Source organism: Lepisosteus oculatus, chromosome 4 (genome assembly GCF_040954835.1).
Source record: "Lepisosteus oculatus isolate fLepOcu1 chromosome 4, fLepOcu1.hap2, whole genome shotgun sequence".
NCBI lineage: Eukaryota > Metazoa > Chordata > Actinopteri > Semionotiformes > Lepisosteidae > Lepisosteus > Lepisosteus oculatus.
In genome coordinates, this window is record NC_090699.1 from 32,044,895 (window position 1) to 32,066,155 (window position 21,261).

Genomic DNA, 21,261 nt, shown 5'->3' on the forward strand with positions numbered 1-21,261 from the left:
CCTCTGGACTTTGGATTTGGACTTACTTTGCCTCTCTTTCATACCAATTTGATTTCCAGAACCCACAACCACAACTCCCCTTACCAACGGCTTAAACATCAGACTTGAGCATTAATTTGCATTCTGACTTGTATGCTGACTTGGTTGAATGGCACTTGCAAGTAGTTTTCTATCTCTCACACCTGAAGAAGGCTCCACGGCCGAAAGTTTGTATGTTTTCTTTCTTCTTTTTTTCAGCATGGAATAAACCTATTACTTGTTCATTTTCTATCTCTGTCAACACAACACAACGTGACTGTCGTGGCATTTATTCTAACAATGGCTTTATGAATGAGATGAAAAGAGCACTGTGCAAAGTTGGAAGAACTAGTTGAATGAGAAATAAGCTAACATCATATCATTGCTCCACAAAGCAAAGCATCAAGGCTATAATTCAGCCTTCCTTTATAGTGCTTTTCTGAAAGCAAGATGTCACAATGCTCTCTACTTGCATCGCTCATGAGCTTCAAAACATATAAAGGTAATAAATCAAACAACATGATGTCCTGTGCTGCCTTCTAAATACTTTTTTTGTATCAACACTATACACAGTACAACTCCACAACCTTCACAGAAGGAATTGTACCATTCACAAATAATATACCAAATAAAATAAAACGTTGACAAAATTCTAAACAGGTGCTTATTTGAGAAGGAAGATAATTTGGCCAAGTAAAAAGATAAATATGAAAAAAATACAGGACTGAATTTACATAAATATGTAATGTTTCCGTATCAGTAGAAAACTTCAAACAGTACAAATTAATGCTATTTTACAGAGCAGAAATACAAGGGGCAATAAAAGAACATACAGCATCCCTAAACCATTATTATACATTATTTTTAGGCAGAAAGCAATTGCAAGGGTGCTGTAGGTTTACATCAGCTCACAAAACTAATTTAGAAAATCCTTTTTGGAGCAGAAAACAGTCAGAGATTACTGCACATTTTTTTTTCTTTCATGCTTTGAGCCCTAATTTGTGCTATTTCAAAAACTATTTCTAACATTCCAGAATGCTCAAATGGTTAATGCATTTTTTTAAATGACATTTGAGGAAAATTAGGATTGAATTTTGCAGTGCCACAATCATTGGTTTATTCGCCTTACTTAATAGCACCTGAAGAAAGGTCTTAACAATACAGACTGTGGCCCGAGGCCCATATATTAACCATGGCTGAAGATTGCCTCTCAGCGGGGTTGCATATTATTTCTCTGTCTTCCAGATTGCTTGCCTTTCATCTACGGGAAAACTGAACATTCACAACCAACACAATGCACTTACTGTTCCATTACAGCTCTGAATTAGAGACCACCTGTAGATCAATTCTGTCCTTTTTGTTGAATTCGCTTATGCCTTGAAAAGCCTCTTTGCAAAAAAAAAAACATTTTTCTAAGACAAATAATCAATACTTAGAGTGTAAAGGGATTGGTGCTAATATGAGTTTACCTCAACAGTTGTGTTATTTTCCACAGCTTACTCACTATTCTACCATATGCTGTTATATAAAGACATGAATCTCTCTTTGCAGGAAAAAAAAGTCAACAGGGATTGAGGGGGGGACTAGATTGAGCTATTCTGAAAGTGATTTGCAAAGACTCCCCAAAAGTCTCCTGCAAACAAAGCCCTCATACTCAGAACTGGAATGTAAACAATATTGTAAGAGTAAGAAGCACATTCACATACAAATAAATCTTCATTTACATTGCAGTTTATCTGGACATTTCATGTTTTACTTCCCAATTTGTTGCTAAGGTATTTTTATAGCAAAACACATTAAATATCAGGGTGCAGCTTTGCAAGGTTTATAGCGAACAATAATGATAAATGCCTGCTATGCAAGTTCAGGAGTCCAGGGTCGGCACAAAAACAAGACATCTACAGTAAGTGAAGAAAATGAAAGACAACTTTCCACTTAATCTTTTCTTCCCCAATCCTTTTTTGCTTAGCTGTTGCTGCTCTTAAATAAAGGACCTATTGTAAATAAGGGGATGGGCTTCTGACAATAATTAGAATCCACGATTTACTTCATAGCATCTTAACCGAGACAACTTTCTGAGTAGAGGTATTTTATATAGAAAAAGAGAAGAGAGTTTTGTTAAAAACAGCTTATGACACGACATCCATTTTCCCTCAACATCCTCCAAGACGAAATCTTGCGTCTTACTTGAAATGTTACACAGGAAGCTGGGTAGGTCAACAGGGCGCAATTCCTCTGAGAATTTCTCAGGGAGTGCACTTCAACTTCAGTGCCAGCAGAAGGTTCATTGACTACAGAAGGAATCTAGAGCATGGCAGTAAGACATACTTAAGAATCAAAATACACTGAAAACCATTACAGAGAAAAAGGGATACAGACTACAGACATGAAACATGACTTAACTTCCATGAAGCTCAATTTACTGACCGTTCAGTCAATTCAATATAGTCTAATTCTTCTCTGTATAAAAACACTGAAATGAATATGAGTAAGATGACAGTACAGAACCTTGTAGTTCTCAAAATGTATTACCAGGAATATACAGTAATGACTCAGCTTTGATGCATTATTTTAAGGAGCTGTCTGAACTCACATTATTGTACCCATTCTGAATTACACTTAACAGACACACAGCCATAATAACTGCAGAAACAATGTCATGCTTGGACTACATTAAACATTATTTTTGCCTGTATAACAATACTTTGTTACAATCAGATTCTGGCTCTGAACTGTAAAGACTCCAGTAGCTCTCCTACTTTATAGGCTGAAGATATTTAATCTGTACAATTTTTGCAGATTTTGCTTATCTTTCCACTTTCTTCTAGACTCATCTTCCCTAAATGCAGAGAGGACTGTCAGGAAGTCACCCCTAGATCATAAACAATGGAGACATGTTCCCAAATGAATGAGATCATTAACAAATGAAAACATATTGATGGGTAGGAGTAAATTAATACTAAAAACAAATGAAAATGTCTAAAATAACTGTGTACTTGTGGGTTACAAAATAAAAACAGGAAAGGCAACTCTTATATTCCATAAAGATCAGGTAGTATAGCAGGTTTGGGATCTGCATATTAAAATAAAGCATAAAACATACATACTGTACTGGCAATCTGTCAATAGATAGTGGATTACTGAAATGGGACATTTTAACTGCCAAACCACAATATTACACAACCTATTGAACAATGATCTTCTACATCATCAAAACAGCTTTTTTAAAACATGATGCCCTTAACAATCAAGCTGTTAGGCAAATCCTCGGACTCAAGCTCAATCTCTGCTCATAAAAGGGTGCTCTGAATTGAGTCTTTAAGGAGACAAAACCGCAAGAACATCAGCTGTCAAAAGGCCTGAAGTCAAATCCACATGCTAGAGCTTTCAGACTGTTGTTTAATGTTAATTAATGTTTTCAAAAGAGGATGGGGCAGTTTCTGTAGCACCTCTCAGTAATGAATAAAGTGTTGCCAGATTAATGTATACAGTACTTGTATGAAGTCAATGAAGAGGCCAGAAAAACAGATTGTATGCAGTGGAAGTTACCTTCTCTACAAACAATAGTTAATATAAATAACTTCCATGGGCAACATACTGGCCGTCTATACTCTAAATGATGTCTTCTACTGCAAAAGGCCATCATGCACAAACTAGCACCTGGATTCTCAGAATCCCTGTGGAGATGACATTCAATACTGATCAATTTTGTGCCAGTAATTTTGCTATTGGGTTTCCTTTAATTGCTTGTTATTAGTCAATAAGATACATTACTGCTTCATGACATACACAAATGTAGGAACTTATTGCTGTTTAGTACATCTTTTTTTAAAAAGACCAATTTGTTCCTTAAACTTATAATTCAACAAAAATCCACAGAACTTGATTGCTTGAAACTGATTTAATACCTAAACAACCTATTGTAACTCACTGAGCTGCAAAATCCTTTAATGGAAATGAACCTCGCTGGGTGTTTACAGTGTTTCTTTATGAATGTTCAGAAACATCCCTTTCTGTCTGTTACAAAACTTATCACTGGAAAACGATTATCAAAATATTTTTTAAGATATAACACTGACTATTTTTTACACTTTTTCAGTAGTACAAAACATTAATAGGTTTCTATGGAAATTACACATTTGTAACTTATTCAAAATTTTAGAATATATAGTGCAATTTCTTTCTTGCAGAAAATTAAAACTTATACTTTAAATAAAGCATTCTAATTAGGGTGACATGGACTGTAAAGTTTCCATATTTCAAGTCACTGAATTCCCCTTGTTTTCCAAGAAACTGAGTGTGCTCAATGCATTTGAAATCTTAATTTCACTAGATATCCAGTTTTGTAGTGCCTGTATGGCTTATATCACACTGTTTTCCCTAAGGTAACTCCTCCCAAAAAACATCTGCAAAATTTTAACCTTTTAAAAGGCAACAAATTAAGAAACTCTTAATATCAATATCTTAAATATTATTCAGACATTATTGCTTTCCAGCATAAATATAAGCTGACACACTGTATAGTGTTGGTATATTCCATAAATGTTGCTTTGCCATTGTTAAGACCTAGACAAGCTCAACTGCTCATCTCAAGACAGAGTCACTGTAAACGTTGCCTAAGAAAGTACTATGCAACATTTTATGAATCCCCAACTACCCTGTACTGGATGAATAAATTAGAAAATGGATGGATGGATTTTACAGATCCCCATTTAATCTGAAAAAGAATATAGGATAAACACGTTCAGAGATTAAAATAAACCTGTTTTGCAGTCATATATCTAACTCTGTGAGAGGAAGCAGTAAGCCAAAGAAAACAAGTTTCAAAAAGGCATTCTAAAATCCTATGATTGCGACTGAGAAGAACAAAAGTGCAAAAAGATTTGTCACAAGTGTTGCTGACAATTCAAGATGACAACACCTGAGCACATGTAATAAAATGTTTGCTAAAAAGAGGTGCTGCACACTAACCAGTACACCATGTGACAGAAAATAAGGATTAATTAAAAGCAGAAGCACAGGCCAGGGTGACAAGGGTGGCTCTTCGTGTGCCTAATGGTAAACCAGCCCGAGCAGTAAGATTTACTGTATAATGGGAAAGAAGGTGGCAAAATAAAGGAAAAATCAAGAAACAAAAGTCGGCACAGGAAGTCACGTGCCCCTTTTTATCAAAAGCTTACTAGATTTCCATTATTAAGAATAATTAGATTTTCAAAACTATTTTGGTAAGATTGTACTTTAAACTAAATACAAATTCAAAGCATACTGAGAAACCAGGCCTAATTTGTCGGATAAGAAGGATACAATTACTGAATATTGGAATGCTGTTCTTCATACAATATATTAAGGCCTTACAATAGAAACATCAATACTTGCCTTTCCTGCAATTTAACTCTGGAACTAAAAGTGCCAAATATAGTTCATTTGTATATCTTAGCAGTATCACAAAACAGGAAATCTAACATTTTGGAAGTTAAATATAGGTTGACCAGCCCATCCAGTTTTACAGGAAGTGTTAGACCTGATGGACTAAAACAAAGGAACAAGTAATAGGTTTATTCCATGCTGAAAAAAAGAACCCTTCCACACCTGAAGAAGGCTCCACGGCCGAAACGTTGTGTTCTCTTTCTTCTTTTTTTCAGCATGGAATAAACCTATTACTTGTTCCTTTGCAGCCTACGCATGCTGACGCAGCTACCCACCTGGACTAAAACAAATCTACTTTAGGCATAAGTTAATAACATAAGATCTTCAATCTTGCAAAACTGATTAAAACTACAATTTTCAAGCACAACTGTATATCCTAAAGGCAAAAAATGTGGTTATCAACATAAGAAAGCGCTTCAATAATTTCATGCTAATGTTGTTTTTTAGTTAATTGTTTTCTACTGCAAAGCTTTTTCATTGCAACACAATATCTCATTTTTCTCATCATTTATCATTGTCTACCTGCAAAGGACATAACATACAGAATTCAGAAACCTTTGCAACCGGACGGAGTGCACTGTGGTCAGTAGACCATAAAGCTGTGAACTCTGCCATTTCCTTCGCCTTTAGTCTAAAAGTCCCAGAAGTCTTGAAACCATATCTACATGTTCTAAAGGGCTGAAATCTCTATAATATTTTAGCGTTATTATTACTACTATGACATAGAAAGATCTAGCTGCTCTGTCATTATTTTATGGGTTAGAAAGTACTGTTGTTTTGTGCTACATCTTCGTACCGGTCAAACTCAGATGCAATACATTCATTTAGGACCCGTTTCCAGCAGTTAAGGTGATTGACAAGCACATTTGAAGCTTTTTGTTGTGGTGGTAGTAGCAGAAGTTGAGAGGCATAAAGAAATCATAGGCAAGATGTAATCCACGAAGAAAATGTATGAAAATAAGATTTGCATAATTTCTAAAAACTGGTCTACTACAGTTGTTATGTGAGAAAAAAATAAAAGATCATTGACAAAAACTGTAGAGTCTTGGTCACCTTTTTTCTTAAAAACCATGTTCCTTGTCTTACAGCAGTATGTATGAACATCCATTCATGCTACTATGTAGTAAACTGTGAGCACAGTAAAAACCAAGAGGTCATTTTTCAACTGCCTCCAGCTGGCCAAATTCCCAGACAAAAAGAGCACGAAACATGTGTTACAACAGCTGGAGACTGGAAAAAACTGTACATCCGAATCCCCTTAGCTCGAGCATACAATAAAATGACAACCAATGCATGGCTTCAAAGCTACAATGCAGGCCTATACCATGACCTAAAACTAGAACTTCGACAAAAGTAATCCCTGTTTCTCCAGAACCCACACACGATATGGAATATGTACCCAGATAATAAAAATAAAATCACATTTTAAGCATTAAATATAGACTTTTCATATATGAAGATACATGAAATACGGCCCATGTTCAATAATGCAATGCTTTAAAAACATATTCCCCAGATTTTGCTATACAATTCTTGAGTATCTAAGGAGTTTTAGGTCAATAAGCAAGCTGTTTGTCTGCTTTCTGAGGCTCATTAGTGAGTCTGTAAATAAAAGGCTCTAACTGCATATTTAAATTTTACATCTCCAAAAGCAGTGTTTTTAAGCAACATTATTCCAAGAATAAATCAGTTTTTTTTTACTGAAGAACAGTTACAGTATTTATTAGAGAATAATGCATGTGAATACAGCTGAACGAATTGTGCAAATTATCCTTTCCATGCACAGCATTATGCTGTGCAATCTAGTTTCATTCAGGAACATTTACTTTGTCTTTAACTTATTTTACAAAAATAGCTTTTCGAAGACCTTTCTGTTATTTTGTATTTAACACTGTACAAAAAAAACATTTTTTAACACGTGAAGCATTTCATGATGTGGGAAACAAATTGGAAAAAAGTGCTAAGGAGTGCTGTTATAAGAAAGGTACCAAAATAAGAACCAAGGACTTATTGATCAAAATTAGCCTTATTCTATATGAAATAATAGGCTTAATTTTCTTAACTTTGGCTCAAAAGGAACAAGACACAGGAATCCAGGATCAATTTATTGATTGTGTCTGCAAGCCTAGGTAACACTGACCTGCCACGGGTCTGGTTGTCTGAGACAAAAAGACATCTGGTGCATTAAACTGAATGTAGCTTAAATAGATTATTATTGAAGTTGAATAAAAGCACAAACCAAGGTCGATTCAAATAATCTAATGGCTATATTTTGTTTTCCTCCTGAAACCCACACATGTTGGTAAGGTAAAATACCTCCCCCACTTCGTCACAGAATATTTCACACATTTAGATCTTTTCAATGATGATTTCTTGAGAATCTCCAATTAGCTGTCGGATTGCTAAACCTGGCAGAAAACAACACTGTCCGCTGACTCCTCAGTGTGTTCATGACAATAGAACAATTCAGCCTTATGCAGAGAAAAAGCCAGACTCATTGAAGGTGTTGGCAGGGCAGTGTTCTCTTTGTTCAGGGAAACAGGAATCAAGTGCTTAGCCCCCGCCAGGAGGGGCTCAAGGGGATCCTGCCTTGAACTAATGAGATCATTCAAGCAGAGCTTCCGCCCACCTGTAGGCCACTCATCTCCACCACCCACATGTGCCCAACTTGAAAGCAAAGGGTCAGAATTTCTCTAGACCAGGGGTCGGCAGCCTACAGCATGCATACCATTATTGGCAAGAATCGTCATCTCTAATGGCACATGCAATACCAAGCCACAAGGAAATTAAGTCAGAGAAATGATAGAAAACCATGCTTGCCTGTTCTGTAATCCTCTACAATATGCTATCCAATCAAAAAGGTATTTGGTGGAGAAAGACTTCACTTGGTTTATTTACTGTATTATATTAAGAAGGGCTACCCTATTGTTTTCACCGGAAAGCTCACAATCTGTGCAGCTGATAACATTTTTCACACACACAGCAAAGCCAGATGTTCATCCATTTCAACCATTTTAGAGAGACGAACGGGGAGTTTTTCCAACATGAAACATTTCACTGCCCCCAGCATTTGGATCAACATACCTCAGTGAACAGGTACAGTATTTTCACATATGAAGTCAGTTCTTTTTTCCTTCAGTTGCTGGTAAACAACTGAACACTCAGAGGCTTGTGTGCTGCTCAGTGTCAAGCTACTGTATGGGACTAGAGAACTCAGCAAAGGGAAAGCAAAGCAAGTATCACACTACATGGTAAGATGTACATATTAATTCATGAATTTTAGATATTATATTTTAATATTACATGGTTATTAATGAAAATATAAGTAAGACTATTATTAACATTAGAAAAGTCTCAATAGCACACAGATTCGTAAAAACAGGTGCATGTGCTAACTCTTTGCACGCTCCTTCTGAAAGGCTGCTGACCCCTGATCTAGATATTGTACAGTACTTAATTGTGCTCACCTGCATGCCATAATACCTGCAGGCAAAAAGAAAGATTGTGTTTAAAACAATGCTTAAATGTTTTTTTTTCTTTCTGACACTGAATATAGGGTCAGTCCTGAGAGGCAGTAAAATATTATTGCCTATCTTTTGCAGAAATCTCATGTGCGTGCTAGACAAGGTTACTTGTAAGGAACAAGTAAAGGTTTATTCCACACTATATCCAATTTAGCCTTTAAGCCTTCTTCCTTCTGCATCTTCTGCTGGAGTTAACCTTTGCTTGCTCCTTTACAGCTGACACATGCTGATGCAGCTCCCCAATCAAACCTCCTGAGATTACTTATATTACACAGTGGCTGGCTGAGTTGGTCTGGAGAGCAGAAATCCAACATCCATCATCCACATCTCCTTTACAGCAGCCCTTCCCCTGAGAGCAGTGACGGCAGAATTCAGTATATAACAGTGGTTTAAATGATTTGAGAGGCATGTATTTAATATTATAATGAATCCACTACAGAACATATCCATGATGGTACTTGCAAGTGAAAGTACCATCTTATCAGTATCCAACTTTGTAAATAACATCTGCCTTCTTTTGAGCCAATGTGCTTGAAGCAAGAAATGTATTAAATCAATTACAACTCTTAGTATTATCCTTCACATGGTACAGGGATGATGAAAGAGTATGATCTAGTTCACATCCTGGGTTATAATAATACATGACAAGTTCTATTTCTTAGGAAATCCCTACAAAAATCATTCTAGCAACTTCTGCACTTTTTTTTTATCTACACTCATTTTCTGCAACAGTTAAGAATGTCCAAATGCTTAAAAGAAATAAAGCTTATTCCATATTTGAAAGGATTTTTTTTCTATTTTACCAGCCTAAGGAGTACCAACTCAAAAGAAAGAATATCTCAACAGCTGACAGCTGAGACTTGAAATTCTCAGTCCTGAGCAGTGCAGACTAGACAGGGAAAAGATGTAATATGAAGGAAGCTGGATTCGCAGAAGCTGGAAAAGGTTTAGATTTGTATTTAAAAACAATAAAAATTAATAATTGACTACAAACCACATTTTAACACATTTAAAAACTACTTTGAAGCATAGCCATCTGCATTCTACCATGACACAGGCCAGAAGAAAAAAGACCAGAGAAAATATTAGCACATTCTAAATTCTAACACTGACAAGAAGCAAAGCTAGATAAAACAGGCAAATTCAAAGCTCATTTTATAAAATAAATCATATTGGAAAGATGTTTCAGAAGACCGCAAGGCATGTCTGACTTTTTTTCTTTTTTTATCTCTTCTTTTCACAATTGAAAAAGTATTCAGATTTTGGCTGCACTTAAAATGTTTTTGATTGCTCAATAACATTAATAGAATTAAGTTCTACTTGTTTAATTTTTTAAGTTTGCATTTCAATTCCAGTTTCTAAAGACCTGAATAAGAAACAGCGCAATCTGTTTTAAACCAATAAAATAGTCTTACCATAGGGACACCTTACATTTGACCTCTGTTCAGGAGTTTTTTGTTCCCTCCGGTTTACAAAAATAAAACCGAAAAATCACAAACCCTGCTTAACACAAGTTTTTGATTTTAGGTTTTGGTAATGCGTTGAATCAATGTTGTCTATTTTACTGCAACAGTTTTCAGTATGAAAGAGCGATTGAATCAAGGTAAAAAGAAGGGATCTAAAAGATGAAACAGCATCAATAAGAATTATTTTATATTTCAAAGACACCTCTGAACATACCCCCGTGGACAGAAATCCTAATGTTACTGCATATCCATTTTGCAATTAAATATAGACTACACATTATGGTAAAACTGAATTATTACCGATTTATGGGATATTTTGACTTCCTGGAGGACGTCACTTGATTTAGTAATGCTCTAATGCAGGGTTTTTGTTCCCATTATTACAACGTGTTGTATTACAAGTATATTTTTGATTGATTAATCAACTTAATTGCATTCACTACCATCACAAATGCCGCACCCAAACAGATGATACATGGCAGGCCTGCTACTTATTAGCACAGGTGGAGATGTCTGACGCTGTAGATTTAGGAGGGAGAAGGTCAGACTGTGAAAGCCCAGCGTGGACTTTGGTCAGCGCACTAGAGTTAACTCATTCAGGAAGCACGATGTAATTCTCAAGATTTGTTACGGCTTGTCTCTCTCAAGGCACTGCAGACACGGACAATTCAATTTAGTCTTCAATTTTACACAATACCAGACTGTGTGAATTCAATAAACACAGCACTAGGAGCAGCAATGTGCTTTGTTGTTAGCCCAACAAAATGTACTAGAGCCCAACCTTTTTATGTGCATTCCCAGAATAATTTATTTTAATATTTCGCCAACTAATTGCGCACAAAATACACAACTGATTAGACGCAATCAGAACCTGGAATTCTGGTGGAAAAGGACTTGATTTCCTTTGAGTCTTCCACGAAGCACACTTCATTTCAGCTTCCAGATTAAAAATCAGACAGAGAAAGAAAACACAACTATCACTTCACTTCAACGCCAAACATCTTACAGGAGAGAGAAAGTTGATACTCTGCATGTCTTTTGATCACTCAGACCTATTTTAACATACAAGCAAGAGAGATGTCTCCTCCAGTGAAGTGACTGTGTCTGCACAGCTGGATTTGGTTGTGCTTCTGCTGTCTGCTCTCTCATGGGAACCTGAACTCCTCTCCTCACAGATGCACGCTGATGCTCTCTGGAGAGGAAGCTCAGTGGTCCAGCCCTTAAGGAGCACTCTCTCCAGGAACTGACCGCATTCCACTGAGGGGCCTCAAGTTTAAGGAGACAGAAAATGTAAAGCAAGTCTTGCTTAACTTATAATTCCTTTTCCTCGGCCTCTCCATCACTTCCTCATTTGTACGTAGAACAGATATATCCTAATTACACATCCTTTCATTAAATATATATTTTATCTCCTACCCAAACCCAATATTCAATGTTCAGCTTTGCCAAGTTTAACAGCTCTGGGAGGCCTTTGTGGAAGGAGCTGTGGGGGAGTTAAAGAAATATGATACTTATTTCCTAGCTCTCAGAAAATACATCTTCAGGACTATTTATCACGTGTGTTAAATTTACCTTAAATTCACCAAAACAATGTCATCAGAACTGCACTGACCTAAAGACCCTTCCCACAGAACCGATTACATTCATGCAAAGATCAGCGCTGTTTGCAATGTAATGCAGGGAATGGAAGAAATGTCTGTAATGCTTGGCCCCTCCTTCTGCATTTGGAGTAGATTCCTGCATCTGTTCTTTTTTTCTGCTCTTGCTGGTCTTTACTCTGCCTGACCACATGTGTGAACAGTCATATCACATACTTCAGAGGAATGTGAAGATTGGACCACTATGGTGTGCCAAAACTCCAGACGTTAACTCTTAACGATCTGAGTAAGCATAAGAATAACAGGTGGGAAAAATGTATACATTAAAAATTAATCTCTGTAAATAGGTAGGTCCCTTTTCAGGCCATAAAGGCCCATGGGGGAATGGGGGGCAAAGTCCACCATTTTTTTGACCATCCAACACTGGAGGTGGAGGTGATGTGGTCAGCATCACACTCCGGCCGGTCTATCACCCCTGGAAGGATTAACCCCCGGTACTCATTTGGAAAGCAGGCTGAGTGGACCTGGGAGCCGTCTGGAAGGAATTAGAGCTACATCGCTTGCCTATACCTGGGATTGAGCCTGGGACCTTCCAGTCTGGAGTTAAATGCCTTGCTGTCTGAGCTACCACGGCTCTAATCTCTGTAAATGGTACTCATAATTACTTTTAGTATACCTGCTTTTCTCGAGTTTTCAAAAATATCTAGGAGGAATACATTTAATTGTACTCAGATTTATACATCCTAGTCATTTGAAAAGTCGGATTTCCAGTGTTCAGGAAAGGATCGAGATTCAAATAAAAACAAATCATGCTTTCATCATCCTGTGTCAAGGATTACACTAGCATCTGATTGTCTTATAGTTAGAACAATGTCTAGGTCTAAATATGATTCCTTCCTGAATAAAAACTTGACCCTGATTAAGTTCCACATAATCCTTGCACATACAGTATTAGAACAGTCGCATCACAGCACTGGGTACTTCCTGTAAAAGAGCACACATGAGTCCATTCTAAAAAAGGGGTGTAAACAACACTAGGCAACACTGTTTACATGTCATAATCAAGAACAGAATCAATTCTGCATTTCATAATGTTATACTGAAAAATAAAATAGCACATTGCTACAAAAAAGTAAAAGAAAACATTTGTATTTGGAAAAGGGGGAGAGAGATATTTAACAAATACACAATAAACAAATGAGTCTTTGGGTGCCATAATGCTAGCTTTAACTGTTTCTCCTTATGGTATCCTACTGATCCATCTCTCAGTTTTATGGAACACCAAATAGGCCAAATATTATTATGCAACTATTATATCCTTCACCATTTTTTAACACACAGATAATCTGTTGCCAGGTACATTACTGTAATATCATGGTCAAGGTTAAAGATTTACGTATCTATTTAAAAGGCCCTGCCTTTAGTAATAAAATAGGTAAATGTACTTATTCCCCTCTCTCTAAATGGGGACCTGCAATCACAAATATTGATCTGGAAAAAAATAGCCATAACAGTTTGAAATGTTGGCCGGGTACAAGTTGTTTTATTTCTCTACCACACAACTATGAACTGCTCCAATAATTTATTGATAAAGATGGAGAGGACTATTTAGCAAATCCTTTCAAGATATGTGAAGATCTAGGGCTTCAAGACATGTTTCAATAGACATCCTGCACTTCTAACTCATAACCAGGAAAGCAAAACACTCTAAAAGCTCTCTACCATAAACTGGGTCACACATTTTCACATATAGTTTCATGTATAGTTGCAACACCTTTTATTTGCTCTGACTCGAAATGTACAGAAGGCTCCAAATTCTACACAACTGCAGAAACAAACATTGTGCAGAGAAACCTGATTTGGTTTGATTGTAATATAGCATGTCTGCTTAAGCTGTGTGGAACGCTCTTTTCAGACTCTTTAGACAGTGGAAGAGCTGCTCTCTGCTCCCTGTGGACCATCCAAGTAAGATAAAAAGCACAGAACAAACATGATGAGAAAGCAGGACACTGCTGACTACATCTGACTCATCCTGCACACTGATGGGACACATAACTTCCAACACACAAATGTCTGCACTACACTCTTCTATTGTGCATGCAGCACTGGTAAAAATGCAGCTCCCGTTGCAAAAAGTCTAACAGGATCCTAAAAGTGTGTTTTATGTTATAATTGAGTGAGCTTAAATATAGACTTTCCAAATAAACACTGTTGGAAGAAAAATGGAAAATAGAGTTCCTGCCCATCCTGCATCACCCGCCTGAAACAACATTTTTACTATTCATGTAAAGAATAAGCCGACAAGCCCTATGCCGTTTAAACCCTTTGAAGCCACTTGAGCGAAGGCTTAACCTTTGCGTTGCCAGAGTGTCAAATTAGTTCCCCTGGTTCTTGAAAGGGAATAACGCCACTGTCCTGCAGAAAGGAGAGCTGGAGCAATGTGTTTCCCCTGCCTGAACAATACGTTCTTTGTGGCAAATTCCCAAACAGACACCATGGGGATGTGCATGACAAGTACACCCAACAACAGAGATCCTGCTCAAGGGTTTCACACCCACCACGGTCTCCATTTCTCAGGAAGACCAACACTAGCTACCAACAAGTTGTTCTCAATTGGACGTTCAAAGGAACAGTTCAGAAAGATTTCTGGTGCTCCTAGTTGTTCACTAAGATCTTCACATGACTTAAGCATAAGGTGCCACCTCTGAATCTTGCTCTTTTTATATTACATGTTACCTGAGTTCCAGACTGTAGGCAGCTTATTGTTTTAAAACAGACTGGCAATACAATAAATTATTCTTGATAAGAAGAGCTTGCTGATTGTCAGCACAGTAGTGCATGAGCAGGGCCTCAATCAACTGTGGTCAACCCAGCTCCTCAAGAAGCAGAGTCTCTTCTGATTGTCACTGGGTGGGAGCTATCACGTCTTTACACTTACTAATCTTCTGCTTGACTGCTTGAAATCAACCTTCACCCACATCCACACATCTATGAAGAACAGGAGCAGAATAAATGTAACAGAAACACAGTTATAATGGCACAAAGCCAAAATATTTTAACTTTTACCATTAAAATATAAGAATATTACAGGCTTGGTTTTGAAGTGTGGACTATTTGCACTGTACAATTTGCTATGATGTTTATTAAATGATAAAGAGCAACTAAATATATCATGATAGGCAAGGAGAGGTGTTAAGGTTTTATACAGTTTTCAATGTTACTCTGAAAAAACATCTTCTTTTCTCTAAAAAAGTGAAAGACATTTGACCACTGACATTTTTTAGACTTTTGACCTTCTGCTTATTTTAAGTCAACTCACTTTGTAGTACCACATCATTCATGACCTTAACTATTAATCACGTATCCATAATAATTTACACATACTGGAAAATCCCAATTATATGCTCAAAGTCTGCAACTTTCTAAATGTCGAAATACCAAACTGTTAAAAGTTCTCAACCAGTCATCTTGTACTGTAAAGTCAAGAGATTAGACTACCTACAAACAACACATGAAGTATGACAGCACATTTTACTATAGCTATAATAATTCTTCTTCTTATTATTATTATTGCTTACACTTATATAGCGCTTTTCTGGACACTCCACTCAAAGCGCTTTACAGGTAATGGGGACTCCCCTCCACCACCACCAATGTGCAGCACCCACCTGGACATCCATCTGACATACAGTTGCTTTTTCCTGGTTTGTAATGGTGTTTACAAACAAAAGCCTGTTGCGCTGAACAAACTACGATTAAAGGTTCTAACTTGGGCTTCAGTACAGATTAAAACCTAGCAACCACCCAATCGACCCTAAGAAAATTCACAAAAGTACACTGTATTCTGGCTTGCACCCATTTCTTGCTGGGATAGGCTCCTGTGAACCTGAGATGGAAGAAGTGGTTAGCATATCCACCACATTAGACCATAATAAAGTTTACAAAGAAGAGAACGCCATTCAGGTCCATCTAGCCCATCTGGTAGGCAATACCAACACACACTTTATCATCACACACAGATGTTAATTAACATGCTTCTTTTAAAATGTTTTTTCTAATTCATATTTCATACATTTGCTGTTTTTGTTAGAGGGTGTGTTCCTGTATGTTTCTGCACTTTGCAAGTCACTAGGAGATTTTGATTACTGCTGTAAAAGACATACAGCTTCTTTTTCCTTGGCGAGCCTGATGAAGAAAAGAGATTTAAAGTAATGTCAGCAATAGGCCAGAAAATGCTCATAATGGCATGAGTGGGTTTAAATGTCAGAAAAACAACCCATGCCTTGTAATTTACAGGAAAGCTTTGCAGCTAAACTAATGACCTATGCAGTGTATAATGAAAACTCATTTAGTTAGACCATAAAAATGTAATAATATTAATAAAGTCTAATCTACTGTATGTAGCAAAGCAATACATTATCTGTCCTTGTTGCATTGTTACATTGGTACAGAAAGACTCCTACATTGATCTTAGAAATGGAGAAAAAACAACCGAGGGGTTGTGATACTCTGTGAATTAAATCCAGATTTCATGGATATATACATTGTCCTCAAAACTGCAGCCATTAACCTGTGCCATAAAAGTCAAACATGACTCTGGAAAACCTAAACAATTTTCGCCTCATCTCCAAATTACCCTATCTTCCACAAATTCTTGAATGTGCTGTCACATTTCAGTTAAACAACCACCTCATTGCGAACCTCTCCAATCTGGTTTCCAAAAACTTCACAGCACAGAATCTGCCCTGGTCAAAGTCACTAACGATCTTCTAATAGCTCAAAGATTTTGGTTCTCTTTTGATCCTCATTCGTCTTGATCTCAGTGCTGCTTTTGACACTGTTAATCATGATTTCTTATTTTCTCATCTTTGGATTGGGTTTGGAATTATTGACACTGTTCTTAAAATGGTTCAAGTCTTACCTCACAGACCAGTGTCATGTTGTCTCTCTTGGTGGATTTAGGTCTGAAACTGGACTCGTTAAGTCTGGTGTTCCTCAGGGCTCAATACTGGGCACCCTACTTTTCAGCATTTACATGTTTCCATATGGCCTCAACTATCACTTATATGCTGACGATACTCAGATCTACATTCATACCAATTCATTCATCTACACTCTATGGGTGACAGGGCCTTCTCCTGTTATGCCCCAAAGTTCTGGAACTCTATCCCTAAGGATATCAGAGAGTCAACTTCCCTAAACTCTTTCAAATCTAGACTCAGAAGCTTCTCCTTTAGAATGGCTTTTACTTAACTGGTTCTGTTACTTACCCCCTTTACTCCTACTGTATTCAGTAACTCTATCTACTGTTCCTCACATCGTGTATTTTCATTGTGCTTGTCTTGTGTATATTTTATTATTGTTGTTGTTCTGTAAAGTGCTTTGAGAAGCCACCTAAAGGCACTATATAAAGTTTATTATTATTATACTTTGTAGTGCACAGTCTAATTTCTCCCATCCATCATAAACCCTCTTGTAACTGGTAACTGGCTACACAGAGTCTATCCCAAGAAAATGGGGCACATAGAAGGACTACATCCTGGGCAGGTTAATAGTGTCTTGCATGACACTATTATAAATTGGGCACAGTTCACACACACCCATTGACCAACTGGTTAATGAAAACCACAGCAATACAGAAATCCCTCAAGCATACAGGGAGAACGCCAGACATAAGACACACCATGTTATAATCAAACACAGGATCCAAGATTTGTGAGGCAAACTTGATTTTCAAATCAATAAAAACTCCTTTAAACTTTTCAATTTTTTGGTCAATCTCCACGAATAAGCATATCAATTAGACATCTTGCCCATTTTAATTTCAATATTAATTAGTTTTACGCAGTAAAGCAACATTTAGTACACAGGTAACACCAATAACAGAGATCCTCAAGAACACTGCAGACACAGAAATAAAGGCCTAAAACAAAACTGCTGGCAACACGGCTTCTTCACTCATCTCATGTTTGGCTTATACAAACATTTATATAAATTGGAAATACATTTAGAATAGCAGATTATTTACTATTTCCTTAGGCCCTGCCTCATACATGTGTGTTGCATTACCCCACAGGCAAATAAAATAGATTGGTGATATACAGAGAGAAAAGGCCTGTATCAGCAGTCAAATGGACTTGCCCATGATGGAACACACACTTCTTCAATCACAGTTATAACAAATAAATGTGTTAATCCACCCATACTTGACAGACTATTTATTCTACCCCATCATCCATCATTCATCCCAGGCAACTGCAGCAGTAATGGATTGGTGAGAACGCATTACAGCATACTACTTGATCTGTTTCTGTAGCTTCACTGCAGGGGGATAACAAGTGACAGCTTAGAAATCTGACAACTAGTGAGGCAATTCTTTCTTTGAGAACCTGAAAGCATGAAGATATTTTCAACAGATATGGAAAACACCAAATTGAAAATTCTGGCAATGTGGAAACTGTTTCAAAGGCATGAATTGCACAAAAATACTGCAGGCTTGTATTACTTTTACCATGTAGCAATGCCTGTCCATGCAAAAGCTTAGTCTGGGTTTGTGTGCTGCACTATTATAATTCAGTTTAGTTTATCAGTAAAAGAGATTTGAATGGGATGTAAGGACCACTCCCAAGTGTCATGCATGCTGATGTCAGACAGTCTATTGCTCTGTCCTTTTGAAGGGCAGACAGTGCCTTTTCTTTCCTAAAACTCCTGCAGGAACACTCCCTTGTAAGCTATTGCAAATCTCATCTACAACACTGCCAATGCAAAAACATGTTCATCTAAGCATCTCATAACTTTTCTCTCTCCTTAACAGGGGAGGGCATCAGCTACAGTACTGTATGCCACAGAAACCATCCTTAGAGCAACAGGAATAACCACAGCAGAGTGAAAGGAATCCTGTCATTGCGGTACAACAAAAACACTATTAAATGTAGAAACTGTGTCAAAACATCCCTGCCGAGTTGGTGGTAGAAGTAATCACAGAAGAAAAAGACAAATGGGTGAAACATCCAAGCCGCAGTATTGTTTTACCTGGCAGGGAGCAGCGCATGCAGTTTTGCTGCATTGAATCTGAATCCCCTAGGGACCGGCCATGTGACTCCATTCCGCACCGCCATGGATGTTGGAAGTCAAAACTCAAATGTGATTTTTCTTAACCTTTAGATTTTATCCCTGTTTATGGAAAGGGACCACGTTTTTTTCTCGTTTTTACCTTAAATATCCATTGTCCAGATTTAGCCACTCACGTAGTTCTAATAACAATAATTCACTTTAATCCGTATTACTTGGTAAAAATTGTGTTTTCAGGTTTTTGGAACAGAATCACGGAATTATGGAAAGTACCCACCGCCAAGTTCGCCAATTAAATTTTCCCAGCATTGAGTAATAGGTTTTGAGCAGTGCATGTGTGGCCATATTAGCATTCCGTCAATAAAAGGCTCATCAAAACCCTTAAAGGAGCACATAAAATGCATAATCGGGTTTGAACGTTTCCAACTTCAAGCCTTCAAAGTGGTCTGTCAAAGCTTGAAATCACAACATACTGCACAAGCTTGTAGTTAGTACATCGTTCCTCTCGGTTAACATGGGATTCGCAATACATTACCTAACCTACTTTCAGAATCTAGGGAAGGAGGAAAGAAAAAATGGGGATAAAACACAAAAATGCAGTCTTGAAGACCATTTGGGCTATTGCAGATGTGCACGCCTATCCATCTCATCACTGGCCCTCCTCGCAGTACTACAGCATAGCTTTACAGGTCTGAATCATAAATAGAATAGTTTTTACCTGCAGTTCCGGTGTCTGTCGCCGATTCTCTCTCAGTCATTGTACCCGCTGTTTGATCTTTCTTTGAAGACACCCCAAAAGAATTAAACCATTTAGTCTTAGAGGGGAAGAAAAACGTTCTTGCTCACTTTGCAGCCTGTAGCGTTGGGTGATAAAAGCCTACTTTTATGCTTCGCTGCAGGGGCTCTTTCCCCTCCGTTCTCTCTTCTCCCCCCTTGCTCCTAAGTGCCTTCCCACGGATGGCGAGGCAAATTTCACATTAAAAGAAGCCCAGACTGACCCGTGAAACAGCGAAATGCCTCTTGTTGAATGTGGAAGATACCGCAAAAAGAAGACCGAAGCGATTGCTGGTTTCTGATTGCCAGTTCTTCCGTGGAGCCCCTCCCCTCACTCTTCACTACGGCTCCCAGGCAAGGAAATACTTCCCATTCCGCAGTACTGCAACCTGAAAGCTGAAGGGATGCATTTGTGATTTGTGGAGTAGCACTATTTCGTACTCCCTTCTCCCATTGCCAAAACATAAGCTAGTCAACCGCTGCGAAAACAAGTTTATTAGCCATTCATGCTGTAATTAGAACAGAGTGTTCGATAAGCACGGACGAAGAACTGTAATTGATGCTATGAGCTTTTGAGCAATGCCGTTGCAGTGTAGTGTATTCAAGGGGACTGCGGATGTGCGTGCACCAGATAGCCTACATTTACAGTATGTGCACTTGTTTTGCCTTTTGCTCCGTATAGGTAGAACGCTAACTGCTAGAACGATTCCAGCCTTTCTTTTTCATTTTGGGTGTTTTGGTTTTTTCTCTCACTGTCTGAATGTGTGTGAGTGGTGGGTGGGATTCTTGCATTCTAATCATCCTTTCCTTCCCGCAGAGTGTCGCATGAACACTTGGGAAGTTTTAAGCAACCAGTCTGGAAGTGACTGTCAGTTGTATTTGTCAATGTCAATTTTCTGTGGTTCAGAGCTAAAGTATGAAAGAGTAAGGAGGTTGGCTAAAATGGGACTTAACAAATGCCTCAAATATTTGAGCTGAGTTACACTGAACTTTATCACTATAATGCATGATCATGAGGATGTAAGTATATGCTGTCGTTATGTCTTAAGTCTGACCAATACATGGATTGGGCTTTTTATAGCTGGGCACATGGTTGAATGAAATACACAGAACATAGGACCATAGGCAGTGACCACCTTTTGTGGCGGTAGTTTACATTATCCATAACATAGAGTATAACATAGGAACAAGTAATATGTTTATTCCATGCTGAAAAGAGAAGAAAGCATGGAATAAATCTATTACTTGTTCCTTGCAGCCTACACATGCTGACGCAGCTACCCACCTGAACTATAGTACAATATATACTAGCACTGCTAGTACTGTTAGTCCTCCATTCTTGTTGATTTGAAAACATATTCCTGCTTTGTAAATGAATATAAA

General features: G+C 37.6%; 1 protein-coding gene across 2 annotated transcripts in view; it reads right to left on the reverse strand.

Annotated features, from left to right (window-relative positions):
• hspa12a (heat shock protein 12A) overlaps positions 1–20,582 on the reverse strand; it is a 51,863-nt gene extending 31,281 nt beyond the window's left edge. For both annotated transcript variants that reach the window (XM_015346994.2, XM_015346993.2), the window contains exon 1: positions 19,823–20,582. In XM_015346994.2, coding sequence (XP_015202480.1) covers positions 19,823–19,862 — 40 coding nt within the window. In that variant the 5' untranslated portion in view covers positions 19,863–20,582. The remainder of the gene's footprint in view (positions 1–19,822) is intronic.
• Between the last annotated feature and the right edge of the window lie 679 nt (positions 20,583–21,261).